Source organism: Daphnia carinata, chromosome 1 (genome assembly GCF_022539665.2).
Source record: "Daphnia carinata strain CSIRO-1 chromosome 1, CSIRO_AGI_Dcar_HiC_V3, whole genome shotgun sequence".
Taxonomy (NCBI): domain Eukaryota; kingdom Metazoa; phylum Arthropoda; class Branchiopoda; order Diplostraca; family Daphniidae; genus Daphnia; species Daphnia carinata.
Genome location: NC_081331.1, coordinates 2214997 through 2224688, shown reverse-complemented (window position 1 = coordinate 2224688; position 9692 = coordinate 2214997). Strand labels below are relative to the sequence as shown.

Genomic DNA, 9692 nt, shown 5'->3' with positions numbered 1-9692 from the left:
TTTAAAGTTTTCGTCTTGCTGTGCTTATTATAAAGGCGGCTGACTTTGGTGAGTCAAGTAGCACTACCTGGTGTGTCACAGTTACGATATGACAACAGTAACTACCAGTTGCTACAAACTCCTTGGCCGAGCTTAAAGATTCTACCACCTGATTACGTAAATTCAGGTGAGAAATCGACTTGTCATCTTCATTCCTTTCGTGGCTGTTGGACGTAACGAAGCCAATAAGTCACTAGTTTCCCTCTACGATGGGAAAGCCGTCCATCGCCTAAACTCTTGTTACACAACAGAGTGACGTAAATAGGAGAAGAAACGTTTAAAACCAACTCCAAAGGTGGCGGCACTCCCTAGCGAAGAAAGCCCAAGTAAACATAGTGTCAGTCGTTCGTTGGATCTACCTGTGTTTATAACTTATAGCCATTGTCGCCATGGGCTATAACGGATTATGCACAACTCTGGAGGATAGCTTCAAACGCAGCACTCTGGATATGGAAATTTTTATTCGAAAGGTTAGTCAGTGTTCGACCTGGCTGAATCCCGATTATTATTGTATAACCAGTGTGATTCCTTTTTGCTGTCTTTATTGCATGCATACTTTGATTGTAATTAGCTTAGTCAGGGTTAGTAAAAAGAAATGATTGGAGTAGTTTCTGTAAGATCTAAATGGGTCAACTATACTACAAAAATATTTATAGGCCATGGCAAAGGACAGAGAAAACATCCATACCTATAGAGACCAGGTTACTCAAAAGCTGGACTATGTGTGGAGAGATGAAAAATTTTGATAAGTGGAACAACTCAAAGAGCAGCTGCACCTTTGGCAGAAAACGCCGGAGGTCTGGGTCCGGGAAATCCATGGCAGTCAACAAAGGTAGATTGGAGAGAAAGGATCTTCGCAACAGTAAAGAACGGTATGAAATAGTACTTCATGACAAAACTTATCGTCATCTTAACAAACATATTTTCAAACAATTAATTTTTGATTTGCGGCAGCAGAAGTTTCGACATTCACGAAAGCCATGGCAATATCAAATTCATGGCCAAAACTCTTCACCTGGGTCGATTACCTTCTTTTTGCTTTGACTCTGCTAGTGTCCTCGTTAGTTGGGATTTATCACGCTTGGCGAGGCTCTAGCGGTTCGACTTCTGACTACCTAATGGGTGGAAAGAAGATGCCCATTTTACCTGTCGCTTTGTCTCTTGCCGCCAGGTATGTGTTGTTGTTTACATTGGTGTGTGTTATGTTTTGAATCGCACGATGACCGAAACCCAAAACTATGAACAGAACAGGACACGTTGACGATAATGAAATTGTTGGATTCTTATTTGTGAAATTTGGCCACAAATGGCCAATGAAGGTATGAGTTGAGAAATGTTTAAACGGAAATGTGGATGGATGGACATTTTCTGAAATTTAAAGGTTATTGGGAAGCGGAATAGTTAATCAATTCACATTTTCCCGTTCGTTTATTGCAGTTCCTTTTCAGCGACTACACTTCTCGGTGGCCCAACTGACGTGTATATGAATGGCACAATGTACTTGTGGTTTATTTTCTCCGTGGCTTTATGCACGCCGATTGCCAGTTACGTTTACTTACCTGTTTTTCATCGACTGCAAATTGTATCAGCAAATCAGGTAAGTTCATGTACCTTAATTTCTTCGTGCCAAGTGAAATCGTTTACTAGGTTTTATCGGGCAGTATTTAGAGATACGCTTTAATCGTTTCGTCCGACGCATCGCCTCAATTCTTTTCATAGTAAAGCAGGTACAAAGCGAACATCATCATAATAAAGCCTCATATTTTATATTTATTTATGAATATTTTTTTTTACTAGCTATTGTATCTTTCAATTGTGGCTTATGGACCTTCGTTAGCTCTCAGCCAAGGTGGGAATAGCTTTTAATGCGCTCTCGCGTTTATCATGGTGCTATAATTTACCTGTACCTGTTCTCTTTAGTCACTGGAATCAATGCACTGATATCTGTCAGCATTCTATTCGCCGTCTGCACCTTTTATACAGCAATCGTACGTAGAGAAGAACAAATCAAATTGGCTATACTACCGCTGGATTAACCGTTTATACAGGGTGGAATTAAAGCCGTTGTCTGGACAGATACTCTACAAATTGTATTGATCTTCGGCTCAATTATAACCTTAATAATTAAAGGAGTGACAGATGTCGATGGCCTAGGAATCGTTTGGGAGCGTAATTATAATTCCTCCCGTATCGAAATTTTTAAGTATTTGCGTTTTCAATAGTTTTAGTTTTTTTTTTCGCATATAATTTATTCCATTATTCGTAGCATTGACACGGATCCTACGACTCCGCATACGGTTAAACATTCCATCAACATTTCTTTGCCTCGGTTAACAAATAATGTGTTGACATTCCAACAGGTGTGGTCTTTTTCGATTGGAGGCGTATTTTACTGGCTGAGTTGGTATGCAGTGGATCAAACTGTTGTCCAACGTTCACTTGCCATGCCAACATTACGAACTGCGCAAATGTAAATCGCCTTTACCTTACAAATGTTAAATTTTGCAGTTGAAATATGATTTTCGTATTCCTTAAAAATGACAGATCAATGTGGATTAACATGGCCTTCGTATGCGGAATAATCTTCCTCTGCGGTATCGTCGGGCTCGTCATGTACGCCCATTATTTCGACTGTGATCCGTTAACTTCTGAGGTAATTACCAAATTTATATTGACTATCTTAACTTGTCTAGTAAATAGATGGTTGTACCCTATTAGATTATTGATAAAGCAGACCAAATACTTCCATTTTACGTCATGGATGTGCTTGGTGATTATCCGGGACTTCCAGGGCTCTTCGTTGCCGGCGTCTTAAGCGGTGCGCTAAGGTCCACAAATACAATTACCATTAAGCGGATCAAGCACAACCTACGATCGCTACATGTCGCCACAAACGAGTTTAAAGGTTATCTTTCCCTATTTCTACTCCAGCACGATATCAAGCGTCCTGAATGCGGTGGCACTTGTCGTTTACGAAGATTTCGTACGGCCTTTCTTCCCAAACTTACGTGATCAAAAGGCCACTCGACTTGTTAAAGGAGTGTCCCTACTATTTAGCGGCCTCAGCTTTAGCATGGTTTTCCTGGTAGCTCAAGTGAAGACCATTTTAGACGTACGAAATTCAATCGCGATTTCCCTTTTAATGGCCACACGTTTTCTCTCAAATGCCTTTCATTTTTATGCAGGCAACAGTGAGTTTCGATGGCGCCGTAGCTGGATCGATATTGGGCGTGTTTACTCTTGGCATTTTTGTTCCGTGTGCCAATTCCATCGTAAGTAGATTCATGGTTCTCTATATCCTACATCTGTTTACGTTTTGTATTAAGGGAGCTGGAGTAGGCATGTTAACCACCTTTGGATTGATGATATGGCTCTTGCTAAGCACGCAGATTGCGAAATCCAGTGGAATTGTCCAAAACAGTCAAGTGAAACCTTTCAGCGTTGATAATTGTCTTGCCTTTAACGGAACGTCATCTTCCTTACACCTGAATTCTACGTTTTCTGACGAGTATGGTGTTGCGTTAAAAAAGTAAACTCTGGTTACATGGGGTTACATGGTTTATTTTAGGCCGGAAGAACCCTTTATTTTGCTAAGGATTTCCTATTTGTGGTACACGTTCATTGGTGTGATCATCGTCATTACGATTGGAACATTAGTCAGCCTATTGGTTAAAGCATTCAATTGTGTAACAAGTCCTGTGCAAATGTCTACTGAACAGCTCAATGATGATGCCGTTTGTCCAAAAAATACTTCCAACGATCGCGTAAGTCTATATTGACCAAAATCATATTTCAAAAACCCATTTATTAATATTAATGATCATTTTTGTCTCGATTACTGGTTCCACGTAATCAATTGGAATCGTTCGATCCTCACAACAGGTGCACGTCAATGAAGTGTTTGCATTAAACGAACTGCCTCAGTAGAGTGAATGTGTTCACAATAAAACCAGAAATTGCTTTCACTTTATAGGGCCGGTTTGTAGCTCATTTGTAAATACATCATTTCTACAAACTTGCGAAATTGAAACGCAAAGCGCAAAATAAAAAAAAGTAAGAGAAGCTAAAACATTCAATAAAGTAACTCCATTTAGGGAAAGATGGCACAATGTCCATGTACGGCGCAGCTTGTATTGGAAGCAGGCACATGGAGAGACATGGAAAAGAATAAAAAGAGAAACGCTCAACGACGAAAAGAGGCTGCAGCGAACCCAAGAGTTGTGGCCTGGAGAAAAGAATGGCAGTCACCTAATTCAGGTTTGGCAGTAACGGTCACATCCAATCCCAAACGCATTGCAACAGAGAGTTTAAAGACTTGAAGATCGAAAAAAGTGTTTCTTGGTTTCCTTATAGTTGCTTAGTGTTTTCCAACAATTCATTTCGTTGCAACAGAAATTTCTGCGTATGCAAAAGCCATGGCGACGACATCAGATTCATGGCCAAAACTCTTCACCTGGGTCGATTACCTTCTATTCGCTTTGACTCTGCTGGTGTCGTCACTGGTTGGTATTTACCACGCTTGGCAAGGCGCCAGTGATTCGACCTCCAACTACCTGATGGGGGGAAGAAAGATGCCTATATTCCCTGTAGCTATGTCTCTTGCCGCCAGGTATTATTTTCAGCATTTTCACGTTTTCCAGCTTTTAAGTTTCCATCGCACAAGAACCTGTCTCTCCTTACTTGGAGAATAGAGTATCATCTATGAATCCGTGATGATGTTATTGCTTGCGTTTGACGTATTTCCTGGCTGTGGGATCAAACAAGCGTTTATCATTCACAATGTGTTAAAGTTGATCTTACAAAACAGAAATTCTGGTCCGCTGTTTATTCAAAATGCGCTAGCGGAGCTCAAACCTAACAAAAAAATTTTCTACAAAGGGCAATCTATTGACGGGATATTAATGAAATATTTTCCGTTTTTTATAGCTCAATCTCTGCGACGACACTTCTAGGCGCACCCACAGAGGTTTACCTTAATGGAACGATGTATGTTTGGTTAACTGTATCTGCAGTTCTCTCTATCGCTGCTGCAACTCATGTGTATTTACCCATTTTCTATCGATTGAAAATTGTTTCAGCAAATCAGGTAACTTTCGAATTCACCTGTGATTTGAATCAACTATGTTTTACCTCATTGGCGCTTCAATTTTAGTATTTAGAAGTACGATTCAACCTGATAATAAGACGCCTCGCATCAATGTTATTCGTGGTAAAGCAGGTAAACGATCCGCAATAAGTTTGTGCAGTACCGTAAAGTCAAAAATTAAACGCGTAGTGTAATTTGTTTCAGTTGTTATACTTATCCATTGTGGCAATTGGACCTTCTTGGGCCCTCAGACAAGGTAGCACTCTTGATTTTTTCACACATTTTTCCATTCAGTTTTTCTTTATATTTTCCCTATTTTATTGATCTAGTCACCGGAATTCATACCTTGGCGTCAGTTGGCATTTTATTCGCCGTCTGCACGTTTTACACAGCAATAGTAAATTTTCAAACATGAAATTAAGCATTGATTGCAATTTTTTTACTCTAAAAAAACTGGGCTTATAGGGTGGAATCAAAGCTGTTGTATGGACGGATACCATCCAATTTGTAATGATGTATGGCTCGATTATCATTCTCATAATCAAAGGAGTATTCGACGTTGGAGGTTGGGGACCAGTTTGGGAGCGTAATTACAACACGTCCCGTATGGAGCTATTGAAGTAGGCAATCTTTTAGAGGAATGTACCAATTCATTTCTTGCACTGTTTATTGTTTTACAGCATTGATATCGACCCCACAACTCCGCATACGGTAAACTGTTTTTTTTACGAATCCCTTTGTATCGTTTACTATTCAGCTGACGATTCTATATCATAGGTTTGGTCGCTTGTTATTGGAGGCTTCTTCTACTGGATGAGTTGGTATGCAGTTGATCAGACCACTGTCCAGCGTTTTCTTGTGATGAAAACCCTTCGTAAAGCAAAAATGTATAACTGAGCATGCCCTTTCACAATTTTCATAGCGTTGAGCGTTATATAATATTTACTGCCAATCTACAATCATTCTCGTCAGATCCATGTGGAGCAATTTGGTCGCTGTGTGTGGCATCATTCTTCTTTGTGGTGTGGTTGGGCTAGTCATGTACTCGAAGTACTTTGATTGTGATCCGTTAACTGCCAAGGTAAGTAAATTCCAAAAATAGGGCTAAAACATATTCACTAGAAATTTTCGTCTTCAACGTACTGAGGCACCATACGTAGTAATGATGCATTAATCTGGCAACTTTTTATCAACAGGTTATCGATAAAGCAGACCAAATTGTGCCATTCTTTGTCATGGATGTGCTTGGTGATTTTCCGGGGCTTCCAGGGCTTTTTGTTGCTGGGATTTTCAGCGGTGCGCTCAGGTAAGCCTACTGATTACATTTTTCATCGTCAAAGTTAAGAATTCAACGTATACATGGGCTAATGTGACTATTTTCAAGTCGTACACAAACACCTGGAACTTATGCAATGTTTACGTCCTTCGTGTAGCACTTTGTCAAGCGTCCTTAATGCAGTAGCCCTTATAGTTCTGGAGGATTTCATTCGACCCGTCTTCCCAAATATGCGAGAGCGGACCGCTACCGGTGTTGTCAAAGGAGTGTCATTCGTATTTGGAGTTCTTAGTTTCAGCATGGTTTTTGTTGTAGCTCAAATCAAAACTATCTTAGACGTATGTATAGCGTAAGCATATATTTTATTGCAGCTCACTTAATTTATATTTTTCCACTTCATTCGATTTGCTTATGACTTCCGAACAGGCAACTTTGAGTTTTGATGGCGCTGTGGCTGGATCGATTTTAGGAGTATTTACTCTTGGCATCTTCGTTCCCTGTGCTAACGCCATCGTAAGTAACCGCTCAATTTAGCTATGTAGTGCAAAATTAGATTTGGCGTTACGCTTTGTTTCATTTTCCAAAGGGAGCTGGAGTGGGCATGCTTACTGCATTTGGATTTATGATGTGGCTCGGGTTAAGTGCGCAAATCGCTAAATCCACTGGAGTTGTCTACAACAATCAAACCAAATCTTTTAGCATAGAAAATTGTTCCGCTTATTATAACGAAAGTTTCGGTTCATTATCTGTAAACCCAAACTTGGGCAATTCGTCGATTCCCGATGAGTACTTAAACTGCATGCCTGGTCTTTCTTTGTTTATTTAATGGTAATTTTAGTTTTTCTGTTCAGACAGGAGGAAGTCTTTATTCTGCTAAGAATTTCTTATCTGTGGTACACAGTGATTGGAATGCTTATTGTCATTGTACTTGGAACGCTTGTTAGCCTGCTCACTAATGCATTAGACACTGTTTCGCGACCCATGGAAATGCCTGTCGAAGAACTTAGAGACAGCACTGTTTTTCATAGATTTTCTACTGCCGACGAAGTAAGTAACCAATCAACTAATTTCCCTTTTATGAATAGATTAAAAAAAGAAATAATTGTGATGGCATCTTTTATTGTTCACATGGTTGTGTGTGTCATAAAGAATAGTTGAATTTTCATTTTGCCATGGTGTTTCAGGACTGTGGTTCCGTCTCCTTGTCTTGAAAATACTCTGGGAAAGTTAAAAATCATACTGAGAGGTGTGGCCAAGATTTCCACATTCTGTGCGAAAGTTTGTGACAAAACCAGCAAAACTCATTTCGTCATCAAATAAACGAAGTCAAATAAAACCAAAATTCCCGCTTCAATTATTTGGACACCTAGTTGGTGTTTCGTACACTTCAAAGTGACGACTCTTTCGTAGCTTTTAGGCCACATCACTTGTGCCCAGCCATTCCACTTCTAGGGATATTACCCTATTTAGGGGGATTTAAGGAAAATTTTTGGAATCTAGGGTGCAGTTATGGAAATCTAGGGTTTCCGGGATTATCCAGGGCCTATTTAATTTTCTGGGGATTTCTCGGGATTTTGAGATTTTTGGCCAAACCGCTGTTGCTTTTGGCGCTTCTATGCAACTTCAAATGTAAAATGTTCCTCAATAAGAGCCACCAAGCGGACAATGGTGAACGGTACGCTTTTCAGAAAGTAACACTGACTAGGATACACCACGAACTCCATTTGATCCTCCAAACGTCTGTGCCAAACATATCGCACGCCGAATTTTTTAAGACTCAAGTCTCCGACTGAATTTCTGACAAGCACTTGACCCAATTGCAAAAGCTGGGGAGAGTTCCTTGAATATATACGTAGGAATTACGAATCTATTTTGTTGAACCATGATGAACAATTTGTTGTTGAGACATGATGAACCCGAGGCCTCTCACACAATTTTGTTATCTAGGTGAGCAACACACTGTTCATTGGGAAACGCTGTGATTCTCTTGAGGCTTTATAACGTTGAAAGTTCGATGACAATTATTTTTGGAAAAAACCATATCTTTATTGCTTAACTAAACAAATATGATGGGGCAATCCGATGGTTTTATTTCCATAGCCAATTTAAATTTTTCTGGTAACTTGTTTGGCTTTGACGGGCACTGGTTAATTGCTTTAAAAATGTGTTCGATTTAATACTGTTCTAAAATAAATAAAATGGGTTATTTTATTTTTTTTATTTACATTTATAAAAATAATTAAAAAAAATTTGAAGCAATGGCGTCTATAAGAACCGAACACGGACAGTCGACGTATGATCTCAGTGCTATACCACAGCGCCCTACCACAGCGCGACACCACTATTAGTCATATATTATATAGCTCCGGTATTAGAACGAAGGTCGATGAAAAATAAATTTGTTTGAGATGTGCGGTCCTGGCACAGTGGTTACCACCTTCGCTTCGCATTCTGAAGGCCCCGGGTTCAAGTCCCGACACCGCCAATTTCCCCCCCTCCCTTTCCCTCCAAATCTTCATTCAAGATACGCAAGATTCATCGGATTACGCAAGCTTCTACAACAGATCAAGACGCAAGATTCTACGCCCTCAAGAAAGAAAAAAAGAAGATGGAAGAAAGAAAGAAAGAAAAAAGAAGAAGAAAAGAAAAGAGAAAAAAGAAGAGCCTTGCCTACTATAAAGGGGCTAAATGGCACACCAAAAAAAAGCCTTGCCAGGCTAAAAATGGCAAAAACAGCCTTGACAGGCTAAAAATCGATCTGTAGTACTGTTCACTACCTTGAAGATCGAACCACAAGCTGAAAGGTAGAGAAGAGGTGATCGTTGAACGTAGGCTGTTCGTTAGCCTCCCCACGGCCTGAAAGACGGCTCGTGGATGCAGGCAGCTTATCATCGGGATATGTGACCCAATTCGCTACCCGTAAGTTTTTGCCACCGTTTAACACCCTAACACCATTAGGGTGTGTTAGTGTTGCGAGGCAGAGACATATATATATATATATAACAATATAACAATATATAACATATATATAACAACTATATAACAATATAACAACTATATATACAATATATTATATATATACAATATAACAAGCTATACATAAGCTGGAGACCCGAGTTCGAATCTAGCCTCAGTCATTTCTTTTTTCCCTTTCCAGCTGGCCGCACTAGGTTCCACTTTATTTTTCCACTTTTTTTCCCACACATTTCAATTCTGCATTCGTTACCAAACAGTGGAAAGTGGAGCTCGGTTTGGGGTATTACGCCCCTCTGGCAATGCAGTTTTAGGCGC

General features: G+C 39.8%; 2 protein-coding genes across 3 annotated transcripts; both read left to right on the top strand.

Moving 5' to 3' along the window:
• The first annotated feature begins 213 nt into the window (after positions 1–213).
• LOC130692461 (sodium-coupled monocarboxylate transporter 1-like) lies at positions 214–4113 on the top strand. Its single transcript, XM_059494518.1, has 17 exons — positions 214–509; positions 696–911; positions 994–1210; positions 1477–1636; positions 1701–1766; positions 1837–1888; positions 1960–2027; positions 2088–2242; positions 2306–2336; positions 2400–2509; positions 2584–2692; positions 2758–2867; positions 2971–3151; positions 3225–3311; positions 3366–3547; positions 3608–3803; positions 3922–4113. Exons 3-17 carry the CDS (start codon positions 1020–1022, stop codon positions 3964–3966), a joined length of 1743 nt encoding a protein of 580 aa, XP_059350501.1. The 5' UTR covers positions 214–509; positions 696–911; positions 994–1019; the 3' UTR covers positions 3967–4113.
• A 195-nt stretch (positions 4114–4308) lies between these two features.
• LOC130692456 (sodium-coupled monocarboxylate transporter 1-like) lies at positions 4309–7743 on the top strand. Of its 2 annotated transcripts, XM_057515569.2 has the most exons (15): positions 4309–4648; positions 4966–5125; positions 5192–5257; positions 5330–5381; positions 5455–5522; positions 5591–5745; positions 5806–5836; positions 5903–6012; positions 6098–6206; positions 6322–6431; positions 6559–6739; positions 6828–6914; positions 6988–7187; positions 7253–7448; positions 7586–7743. In XM_057515569.2, exons 1-15 carry the CDS (start codon positions 4455–4457, stop codon positions 7610–7612), a joined length of 1746 nt encoding a protein of 581 aa, XP_057371552.1. In that variant the 5' UTR covers positions 4309–4454; the 3' UTR covers positions 7613–7743. The 2 variants fall into 2 exon arrangements, with proteins under 2 accessions (XP_057371552.1, XP_059350497.1); XM_059494514.1 differs by lacking the exon at positions 7586–7743 and having other exon boundaries at positions 7253–7560.
• Positions 7744–9692: the final 1949 nt, after the last annotated feature.

Coding starts and splice junctions, on each gene's coding strand:
- LOC130692461 (XM_059494518.1), top strand. CDS start 1,020: ATGGCAATATCAAATTCATGGCCAAAACTCTTCACCTGGGTCGATTAC. Junction 2,337..2,399: donor ATCCTACGACTCCGCATACG/GTTAAACATTCC, acceptor ACATTCCAACAG/GTGTGGTCTTTTTCGATTGG. Junction 3,804..3,921: donor AAAATACTTCCAACGATCGC/GTAAGTCTATAT, acceptor TCCTCACAACAG/GTGCACGTCAATGAAGTGTT.
- LOC130692456 (XM_059494514.1), top strand. CDS start 4,455: ATGGCGACGACATCAGATTCATGGCCAAAACTCTTCACCTGGGTCGAT. Junction 4,649..4,965: donor GCTATGTCTCTTGCCGCCAG/GTATTATTTTCA, acceptor CGTTTTTTATAG/CTCAATCTCTGCGACGACAC. Junction 7,188..7,252: donor AATTCGTCGATTCCCGATGA/GTACTTAAACTG, acceptor TTTTCTGTTCAG/ACAGGAGGAAGTCTTTATTC.